The sequence below is a fragment of the Stegastes partitus genome, unplaced genomic scaffold (genome assembly GCF_000690725.1).
Source record: "Stegastes partitus isolate 25-593 unplaced genomic scaffold, Stegastes_partitus-1.0.2 Scaffold1208, whole genome shotgun sequence".
NCBI classification, from domain to species: domain Eukaryota; kingdom Metazoa; phylum Chordata; class Actinopteri; family Pomacentridae; genus Stegastes; species Stegastes partitus.
In genome coordinates this window covers 207,327-218,493 of record NW_007578939.1, presented here as the reverse complement: position 1 = coordinate 218,493, position 11,167 = coordinate 207,327, and the positions used below count along the sequence as shown (strand labels likewise).

Below are 11,167 nucleotides of genomic sequence, written 5' to 3'. Positions count from 1 at the left end.
TAGGCCCCATTCCCAGGAAGAAAGACGGCACAAACTGATTTTGCCCCCAAAACCATTTTAATGTCATTTTGGTTGTACACAAGCTTTTCAAGATTGTCTAGATTACATACATTGATATAAAAGGCACAAAAAAAATGCATTGCAGAGTTTATCCTTTGACAGCACGCAGTCTGATATTAGGTGATTTTCAAGTGTTTCCCTTCATAAAGATTTAACATACAGCCTGTACAGACATACTAAACCCCGCTAATTATCATGCTAGGAGAGATTAACTGCAAACCTAATTACTTTCTACATTTCTGTATATATGTACACATTTATCATTTGGATTTACAAAAAGTTTAAAATACATGCTTTACCTGTAAATTATACAAGCAGTACTGTACAATCATATAGTGATAGAAAAAATGCTTACATATATTATACACGTCAAAGACACTCACGGATCGTCACACCGAACACACTCGGTAAGCTCTCAGGTTCGTCTGACCTTGACAACAAAAACTGCTTGAATTGCAAAAATTTTGAAGGAACATTGAGACATTTCATGAAATTCTTTTGTTTTTCACTGGACTGAGGTGAGAATGTGTCTGTAGTCCGGCCGGGCGCAGAGACTGTAGCACGGCGATGAAGCGAACAAATCCCTCCCCAAACCACAGCTATCGGGTTTACACGTTATTCACTGTTTAAAGAAAAACGTTATCTAAATGTTCCTAAGTGCTCTGGCAGAAAGCAACTGGATCGATTGTTTTGGTTCTTGAAGACGTTTCAGTTTATTCCCACCCCAAAATAACACGACTCCGGACCTGATCGTGACACAGATTCACACGCCTGTGAACTGAAAGCGATGACTCAGCGTGTTGATGGTGGTCCAGCTGCCTGGACAGGGATCTGAGGACATAAGGACTTGATCAGTGGTGTGGCTGATGCCCTCCCAAACTTAGAGTTGGCTGTTCCAGTGTAACGTCCAACAGATGGCTGTCCTAACCACGTCTGTCCCCAGCGTGAGCACTGCTGTCCTCTATCGAGTGTCCTTCATCCTCGTCATCAGACGTGTGGGGAGGAATCTCCCACCATTCACAGAACCAATGCAGTCTCTTGGATGAGAGGTTAAAACATCACCAAGAACCAAAACAGAAGTACAGTTGCCTTCTACTGATATATTTAGGATGACCATGACCTGGATGACTGGCGATGCTAACACCAGCTTCATATCCGTCAGCCCAGAAAGAGCTGCATTAAGCTAGCTTAGCTTTAGACAGCTGGTTGGACCGTCCTAAGTCTACCTTCAACTAAACCAGCTGACCAACTTGTTAGCTAATCATTTGCATGGTCCAAACCCCCCCATGTTAGCGTCGTGTGATGACCTGTCGTAAAATGTGTGAAACAAATACGATTGACTCGATGTGACGCATACAGTTGGGAGTTTGATCTGCTTCTAGTCTCTGTGCTAAACTAAACTACATCTACAGTATGTCTCTGAGAGATGCTGGAGAGACAGCTATGTTCAGAGTAAAAAGGACTTCAAATATCTGAACATTCCTTTGAGAATTAACTCCACTGATGAGGTCCACACTGATCTGGTCTCATCTGATGTGTGAATGAGTCTAAACAGAACATGGACACGAGCGTTCGCCTCTACAGCTGTGTTTTCTCTGCACACGTAGCATCTGTACAGTATCACCCTGTTTTTCCATGAAGACCAACACAAACATATCCGATATGCAAAGGAGCCGCTGTCTGAGCGTAACACTTCCTTTCAGACTGACAGTTGTTTAGTTCTAGTGTGAGACTCATGAGGTGTGGATGTTCTGAGGCGGACTCGGGTTTCTGCTAAACTCCCCAACGGCTTCAACCTGCTGTCATCTGATCAACGGTATCTTTGTCACATATAATCCTTCAAAATGAAGATTTTTCACTTGGAAACGCAGCCTAGCTCTGACCTCTGATCAGTCCTGCTGCTAACTAACTAATATACTAACGATACTCGTACAGATGAGGGCGAACATGAACTAAACAAGATGAGAAGCAGCAGTTCAACTAACACACACTCTAAACTAAATGTTCTTACAGCCAAAAAGGCCTGTTAAGAAAATCAAAGTGTGCTGTATTGGGTCCCGATACCAGCAGCGTACGGAGCAGCAGCTGAAGAGCCTTTAGAACATCTGCTGGCCTGGTGTGTGTTTTCTAATGCGCTGCTCAGGTTTGATGGACCTTTTCTATCCTGGTCTTGTTTTGATGGTTTTGGCCGTAGCTTCTATCAGCCACAGGGAATGAATGAACTCAAATGGCTTCCACACAGCTTTCATTCCAGCAGGAACCTGGAAGAAACTCTTCAAAATGTTTACACCGAAGAGTTTAGCTGAAGTAAAAAGAGGAAAGTCTTCTGGTTCTGACCTCTGCAGTGAAGCTGTCAGGATCCAGAAGAACCGGGTTCAAAACAGCAAAAACCAGACTCGTCCATCCAGAAGTGTCGACACCAAGAACAACCTGACTCGTAAAACATCAAGAGAAGGCCGTGATGTGACCTCCTCCACTGACAAACAAACTGTGAGATGAAATGTTGACATGCAGAATGAAGGATGTGGTGGAACCACCTCCTGTCCTACCGATCAGCACTCAGCTCTGATCCGTGAGTATCTCCTCAAGTAGCGGTGAGTTATTTACAAAAGATCACAGACTTCTTTCAGTCAGAGGTGTGTATTCATTGTGTTTTGTTGTAATTACAGTACAGTGCTGTTTTCAGTCATTTACAGTCAGAGGTGCATGTCGTACAAACAGGAGAGCTCATGCAAAGAGTGGCGACAGTCCAACAGTCATTTGGTTCGACATCCTGTCAGGAACACGGCGGCGCGCTGTTTAAACTCGAGTGTCGTCGGCAGAACGAGCGCTGGGGCGTTGTGTCTGAGTGATGGCTGCTGCCTCCATGGCAACACAAGCGTGACGTGATCAGTGACAATCTTGTACGGTAAGTGAATCGTTTGCTGTCGTGCAAAATAAAGTTCAGAGTTAGCAGCTAGTCCACTTTATACATTCTCTAAGTGGTTGCACTGTAACGCTACGCTAAATACAAAACGAGCAGGGCGTCCTGAACTCAGCGTGAAGCAGCATGAAGACAAACTCAGGCTGAGTCCTCGTCAGGCTGGAGCTTAACGAGCTTCAGCACAGAGAGAACGCCTCAAACACAAGCTCAGTGGAACAGCAAGTGGTGCATATTTAGGTAATGTAGCCCTTTAACAAACTGAGAAAGCAACAGTTTGGCTTTCATTGCACAAAATGGCCGTCCTCGCTCGTCTCTCATCGCCAGATTCTGGGTTTGTGTTCAGGAGACGCAGCTGGACTCCACAGAAAGTTGCTCAGATGACATTCACAGCAGCAGACCGCAGAGTTCGGAGTAATGTTAGCAGCAGCCACGTGTTAAACTCTGACTGGACACGGTGGTGACTGGCAGCCAAGACCCGCCACAGAGAGGCTGCTGGACTCAAGGTGATTAAATACTGATCAAAAACACTCAGTCTTTGCTTTGGCATCTGGTGGTTTGTTGTCCACAGACACGTCAGTGATCACAGCTAGCAGCTACACTTCCATAAAACTATCTGTGAGAGTTCATTTAGTGGAAGTGAGACATCCAATGAGATTAACAGTCTCACTTCTTTTCAATAAAACCTGCGTGGCCAAGGGTGAGTCTTTCTGTACCTAATGCTTCCCCTCTGAAGCGCTTCACTTCTGTTTTCTTATGTTCAGGCACAAAAAGCTCTCAGTCAGGTTTACGAGAAGACCAGGTCGCAGCTGAAACAGAAGACCTTTGTCAGGTTACCTAAATAAAAACACACTTCGGGTAAGGAGCAGTCCATCAGTCTGAAACTGGCCAACAGATGGCAGTGTCCTGTCTTATTGTCCAGTGTTTTGTTTACCCTTTTATCCACCCCGACCTCCTCTCATGGCTTCAGAACCATGTCACCTGCCTTCTGCTTTCTTCTAAGCCTAAGCCTGGTGTGATGAGCTGGAACTCCAGGTGGCTGCAGTGATGCAACCGATGTGGTCATTCAGATAAAACACACTCATTTCAGGGGGAGGGGCATGTGACTTATTGTTATTAGTTTAAAAAACTATTTTTAAAGACAATCAAAAGACGACAGGTTTGCAGGTTTGAACTATTTCCACTTGGGATTTGTGGGATTTCGCTTTAAAACCAGGATGTTCTTCAACACAAGCAAACATTTTTCTGCCTCCTGTTTCACCCAAACACAATAAAACGTGACCAGAGTGCTGCTGAACATGTCTTATCACTGGATCAGATAAACCACCAACAATGTCTTCTCTACCAACAACGAGCAGCTGATAACAGCAACGTCCTGCTGGCTCCACTGGTCCACACCCGAGGAAACCAGCTCCATGGCCTTACCATAGAGCTGTTCCTGACTGGACAGGTTTTCCTCTCACTGGCCTTTCTGAAGCAGACTTTCTCTACTTCGATGTGCTGGAGCTGTTATGCACCAATAGCTGTACTGGAAGAAAGATATATGGAATAATCTGAGCATGTTCAAAAACAAATAAGCCCCCAGAGTTCATTTTACAAAGTCTCTCTTTTTGCTATAACATCCCACAGTTCACTTATTGCGTCTGTGTTTTGCATCCATACAGCGTGACCCTCTGCCTGGCCCCGCCCCTCCGCCTGGCCCCCCCCGGCCCCGCCCCCTCCGCCTGGCTCCGCCCGGCCCCGCCCCCTCCGCCTGGCCCCGCCCCCTCCGGCCCACCTCGTAATAAAGTGCAACAGTGAAGTCCAGCGATCGGAAAACAGTGATGAAAGAGGAAGCACGAGGGAAATAAGGTGATCACATGACAAGCTGTCAGAACCAGGAGAATCTCCCCAAACACCTCCATCAACATGAAGCACTCGCTGACATTTACTAAACAGAGACCAAACCGTCCCAGTCATCACACAGTATAAAAACTAAACTAAACTTCTTGATTGAGTTTTCAATTGAACAACAATGAATGAAAGTGATGGACTGTTGTGTGGAAGACCCGGATTCAACTCAGCCACAACATGCAGGTCCAATAAACAGACATCAGACCTGAACCTCAGAGCTTTGACTCACGGTGGCGTCTGAGTCTCTTTGAGCTTCTTATCTTGAATCTAGGACTGATTTGCTCTCATCAGCCACCAGTGAGGCTGCAGATGATGAGAACGTCATTAGTTGTGCAGATAAGAAACTGACGTCCTGGACAGACTCGGTGTGTAGTCCGAGGATCACCATCTAGGATACACCCTGGATACCAAACGTCCATCACCCAGTCCTACAGATCATTCACTCAAAACCACAAAGCGCACCAACGCTGCCGTCCCCTGGAGACCCTCTGTTAGTGTCTCCATGACAACCCGGTCTATGTAGGACCAAGTGTTGGGCCCACTGACCAACACTGCTGCTTTGTGCGAGACCGCAACGCTCCACACAAGCACACGGATGCAAACAGAAACTGGCCCATCTGATGCCAGTTCAGAACCCTCAGAGTCCTCCATGTATGGGTGAAGTGGTGCCGGCCGGTTAAAGCTAGTCACAGACTCAGAACTGCCCAAACAAGAGATGCAACAGTCAAGCTGACATGCAAACCAGAACAGAAGGCGAACGTTTGTGCAGCTGCTCCGTCGACAGCGAGCGGGTCTGCGTGCCGATAAAGCTCTGTAACGTCTACCAGGACTCAGCTTCTAACAGATCCACATCCATCGTCCATTTCAATGATTTGAACTAAACTGCCTTTAAAGAGGCTCCTGCTGTGGGCGGACACTGGCGCCACCCACTGTCTGAGCAGCAAAGTACAACATTTCATTAAACTAGTTTCAGAAAATCAGCTGAACTAAAATCAGAGGTTGCTACATTCAGAAAGAAAACGAGCGTTCCTTGTTTAGTTTTGTTAATTTTAATAAATAAAAACAACATGACTTTGCTGTCAGCTGATCTGTTGTCGAGTCTTAAACTTCGTGTCTTTTGTCGAGTCAGTGTTTTTTGATTTTTATTATGTTTTGTGAAAAACTAATGTAAATTCATTTTTTAAAATTAATTTTGGAGTTGTGAATATATTTTTTGAGATATTTTTTTTGTTTTGTTTTGTGAGATGCCCGTGTGTTTGCTCGCTGTGTTGTCACTGTGTTTGCTTTCTGTGAAATATTTGCCCTCAGGGCTGCCGTACTTCCAAAGCACAGTAACCTGAAAGGTGTGATAAGAGATCAGCAACAGATCCCTCTCACACCTTCAGAAAGACCTTTTCCACACACGTCTATCTTCATATACGACATTTAATGAAGCTACAATCAGAGCGAGACGTTTGGATCACTGGTTCTGTGCAGGCGTCGACGTATGGCGAAGCGGTGGCGGCATATTGCTCGGTGGACGGGATGATCGGACTTCAAAGTCTTGGTGCAAAAGCTTGATCGCCGGGACGACCTGCATTCCTCGACAACCACTCCGTCTTTTTAGCAGGAAAAGCAGAAAAAATAAAAAAATAAATAAAGCACAAGTACTGTCAGCGTAACAGTCTGTTAGCAGCCCCACTGCTCCTCACGCTCCTCTTCAAGGAGAACGTATTCAGGTTCACATTATCCCACCGCTCTGCCTGGTCTGTGCAACATCAGGTTTGCAGAGAGGTGTTTAGAGTTTATTGCATGGAAAATAATTCCTGTCTTCAGCACGGTTCTCCTTCTCTTCTGATCCTCTTCTTGAACACTCGTGGGTGGCGCGATGTGAATGTGTGTGTGTCACCAGCACAGCTATGGCTTGTTGTGTGAACATGTGGTCATGATCTGCAACATTCATGTGTGTGTGTTGGTGTGCAGAGCTGGCCACACGAGTCCAATCTGCCAAACATGGAACCAGTTCCTGCTTTAGTTTTTGGTTCTTTGTTATTTGAAGGTGTCGACACGATGCCCACAAGTCCCAGCTCCAGACTGACTGATGATCAAAGGATCAGGGCTGCTGTCCTCTGAGACTACACTGAGCACCGAGCAAACACATTTCACAGATTTACATGATTATTATTATTTTAAGTTAACTTTCTGGCCTTTAATTGACAGGACAGTAGAGAGAGAGAGACAGGAAACTGGGGGAAGGACCTGCAGCAGAGGGCCGTGAGCGGGATTGGAACCCACGGCCCTGTTCACGGGTCACCGGCTCAACCAGCTGAGCTCCAGCGGCGCCCACATGATTATTACTGTTGTCACAGTCTATAAACGCAGTCTAGACGTTATACAGCTGATCTGGGAGGAAGTGGGAGGTCTGCCCACAAAGCTTGTGACCAGCCCTGCATACGTGTGTGTGTGCACATGTGTGTGTACATGCGTGTGCTGTGTGTCCGTGTAGTTTGCATGTTGGCTGCTGTGTGTGATCTGAGCCCATCTCCTCGTCCTCTCAGCTGCTGTTCTTGTTTATTAGCTTGGCTATCATCTGCTGCAGCTGCGTTTTCGACGCATTCAGGACTGAGTGTCTGCTCCGCGGGCTGCCGGGTGTCGGCAGGGTACCGGCGTGCCGTCGCCGGGCGGAGGCAGAGGCGGCGATGGCGTGGGCGGGGCTGCTTTCGGCTGAGCGGCTTCTCTGGATGAAGCTGCTTCCTTGGTGAGGATACTGCTCCGTCTCCAGGGTGGAGGAGGAGAAGACGTAGGAGGCCAGCCTCCTCAGCTGATTGGGTCGTGATTGATGCCTGTCATCCTCCAACTGTAAACAGACCAATCAGAAAGAGGAAGGGACGGGAGGTTAACAGGTGGAGACGGGCTCTGTACAGAAACACATGACACGTTGGCCTATGCTAACAGCCGGCACTCTGTTTGACTTCCTGCCCTGGTCTCCTTCCCCTCCCTGAACAGGCGTTAGACAGGAGAGAGCTGAGTGGTGCTCTCACACATCTAAAGCCTTCAGCTCATTGGCCAAAGGTAGCAGGAGGAGGAGTCTGGGAGAGAAGCTGAGGGAGGCCCTCTGTCTACAGTTACAGCTATCTAGTCAGAAGCTAGTCAACTTATCAGGACACTCCAGTCAATAGACGTCTTAGCTGTGTGGGTTGCCAGATTGGTCAGACTAGCATCCCTCTAGCTGAGAAATGGTGATTTTTTCCCCACAAAGCAACACTCTAGAAGAACACAAAGTCACCAGCACGAGCACTGCACATACTGATGTCACTATTCTACAACAGTCTGAGCCTGGACAGATTGAAGTTTGGATTTCTGAAGAAAAAATAAGCATTGGAGATGCAAAACGAAAAGGGAACACAAAAGAGAGATGGAGTCATCAAGCACACTAAACACAGACACACGACGGAGGAAAAAGGAGGAAGTATGTCTGAACAGAAGGAAAAGGAAGAGGAAGAACAGAAACTGAGTGAGAGAACAGAGGTAAAGGACTATTCCTAAACTGTGCTTACCCCGAAACATCACTTTATTTCTTCTTGTGTTGTCCCAATGGCACCCTCGCTCTGTTCTCTGTCTCCTCAGGTGAGTCAAACTTGACATACTGTGTACTTTTAAAGCGATAGGTTGGGGGCAAAGGCATCAGTAGTTATGTGGAGGGGAAAAGAATTGGAGAGGCGTAAAAAGAGAGTGGCAGTCCTCGGTGGCTGGCGGCAGTCGGGCTCTGAGTCTAGCGGTGACGATCGGCACGAAAATACAGAAGAAATCGAAGCAGAGCTCGATCAGATATCACTAAAGCGGGTTTGTGCACACGTTTGTCTCGGACGAGGCCGTAAATGATAAGACGTGAGGCTGTAGATAGAGTGTGGTGTTATTGTGTCCATCCTGGAAACAGCAGCCACCAAGTGTGGAGGACCAAACCTGACCTAGTAGTAAATAAACCAATGAGTGCATGAGTAAATAAAATGGGCACATAAATGTATAAGTCAACTAAAAATGGACAAAGAAAAAGTAAATCACCACCACCCATGAAGAACGTCCTGCTGAAGGAAAGTAAAATAGAAAGTCTGGAGTGAAAACACAAGTCAATGTGAAATGCAAAGATTCCACATTCATGTTCCACCAAAGCAGCTGTCGCCCCCCAGAGGCTGGACCTGAACCCCCTGACTGGTGGCTGCCTTCACCGTCCTCTAGCGCCACCACCAGGACAACAGTCCCACAGGATATTTCACACACACGCACACACGCACACACACACACACACACACACCATTATCTGATGTTCTCATCACATTCCTGCTCCTCAGAGGATGAACCCGTGCTCTAGCGCCACCCTCTGGACCCACCGACCCTGTTAGCGCTGTGAGTAAATCATCTCATGTTCAGTTTTTTTGACCATTTCCTGTCAGTCAGTCGACTGTTTCCTCTCCGTTCATCAGGTTTGGTCCTCCATCACAGCAGACTGTGGGTTAGATGTGTACCTGTTCATTTTATTCATTTATTTATTTTTAAATGATTTTTACTGCTCTAAACCTTTTTTTTTTAATTGCTTCTTAAAAATGAATGTCTCAGTTATTTTATTCCTCTTGTCTGTAGCTTGTTGTGAGTGCAGCCCGTCTGATCTCAGCAGGGGGCGGCGTCCTGTTGTCATGTGACAGGATGTGCTCTAAAGCGTCACATCCAGCCGACAGACACACTCTCCTGACGGCGTCCATGTGACCTGCTGACCTGCTGTGTTGCTCTAAGTGCTCGTTTCATCTCAGAGAAACGTGACGGCAGCCCAGATGAAGAACTTTTGGGGTTTTCAGTCAGACTTCAGGCATTTTGTTTTGTGGATTGTTTTTACTGTCACTGACACCAAACACAGTCAAACCTCCTCATTTCTTTCTGCCAACAAATGGCATGAACATATGTTTTTGGTTATGCTTTCATTGTTGTCAACATCCAACCATCAAGCGTGTGGATTATACTTTAGCCAACAATTACTTCTCTACAGCTCCTCTCCGTGTGTCTCAATCTGCAGCAGGATGTTTGATTTGACAGGATGAAGTTCTACTGCCTGATTCTGGAGCCAAGCTGTCCTCCCAGTTCACAGCTGACGTCGGGATTATTACGAGATGTGAACAGACAGAGGGATCGAATGCAATTACAAAAAATCAACGCTTATCTTTAGCTAAACCACCAGTTGCTTAAATTCATCTCAGTCCCATAGAAACGAGTCAAACCTGATCTGAGGAGGCATCATGTAAACATGACAAATAAATACATGAGCAGCCGTGTTCCAGGGAAGCTGGAGTTAATATCTGACAGTTCAGTGGTTCAAAGCAACACTGAGAGAAATTCTAGTCTAAAGCTGTAGGAATAAATCCAAATAATCAGCCCTGACCGAAGCACACAGAGCAGAGAACCTGCCAACACCTACATACCTACATACAGAACATATATATATGTAAATACACGTCTCTACGGAGGATCTGCACACTAACAATTGCACAACAGGTGGAAAAGGCAAAGGAGGTACATATTAAATGAGGAACACATGAATGACCCTGAAGAACAGAGTGAATCTATGCAGTGCCGTCCTGAGCCTGGCTGCAGGTCTGTCAGCGCTGCTGCAGGCTGCACGATGAAGGAAGACCTTCTGGTTCATTGACTTTAAAAGCTCCACAAACTCAGATATGAGTGACGTGGCAGCAGACAGCTCTGTGTGACTGAAGCTGTAGCTGCTAACTGGGTCCATAACAGAGATGGAGTCCCCTGAGCTGCTCTGTTCAGTGTCTGGTTGGAGGTCTGGCTCACGCATGTCAGTGAGGCCCTCCCTGGGTTTAAAGCGGACCTTCCACATGACACACCAGAAACCCAAACAACAACAATAATCATGTATTTCTTAACGAGCTGATCTGTGTGGTTGTGTTTCAGCAGCAGAGGTTCCTCCTGTTCTCCATCTGCTCTGTGACAGGATGGCTGAAGACAGCAAAGCACTACAACCTCCAGTGTGTTCTCCAGCACTGGCGCTTGTGTCGGTCCTCATGAACACACCTGTTCTAGCTGTGACGACTCACGGAGAGGAGGGAGGTCCGTTCTGGTCTGAGCCACTGGTTCTGACTGTCACACATTTAAACGCTCCTTCTGGATGTCTTTGACCACTACGAGCAGTTTAGTTTTATTTTGTGAGCAAGTTCATGATTTGTTTGTCATGTGCACCTGTATGTAGGGTGAGGGACACGTGCACCTGTATGTAGGGTTAGGGACACGTGCACCTGTATGTAGGGT

General features: G+C 46.6%; 1 protein-coding gene across 1 annotated transcript in view; it reads right to left on the bottom strand.

Annotated features, from left to right (window-relative positions):
• Positions 1 to 7,406: 7,406 nt before the first annotated feature.
• The window catches only part of ttbk1a (tau tubulin kinase 1a), a 45,152-nt gene continuing 41,391 nt past the window's right edge, over positions 7,407 to 11,167 (bottom strand). Inside the window, exon 17 of the mRNA XM_008297315.1 lies at positions 7,407 to 7,709. Within this exon, the coding sequence (XP_008295537.1) occupies positions 7,407 to 7,709 (303 nt within the window). The remainder of the gene's footprint in view (positions 7,710 to 11,167) is intronic.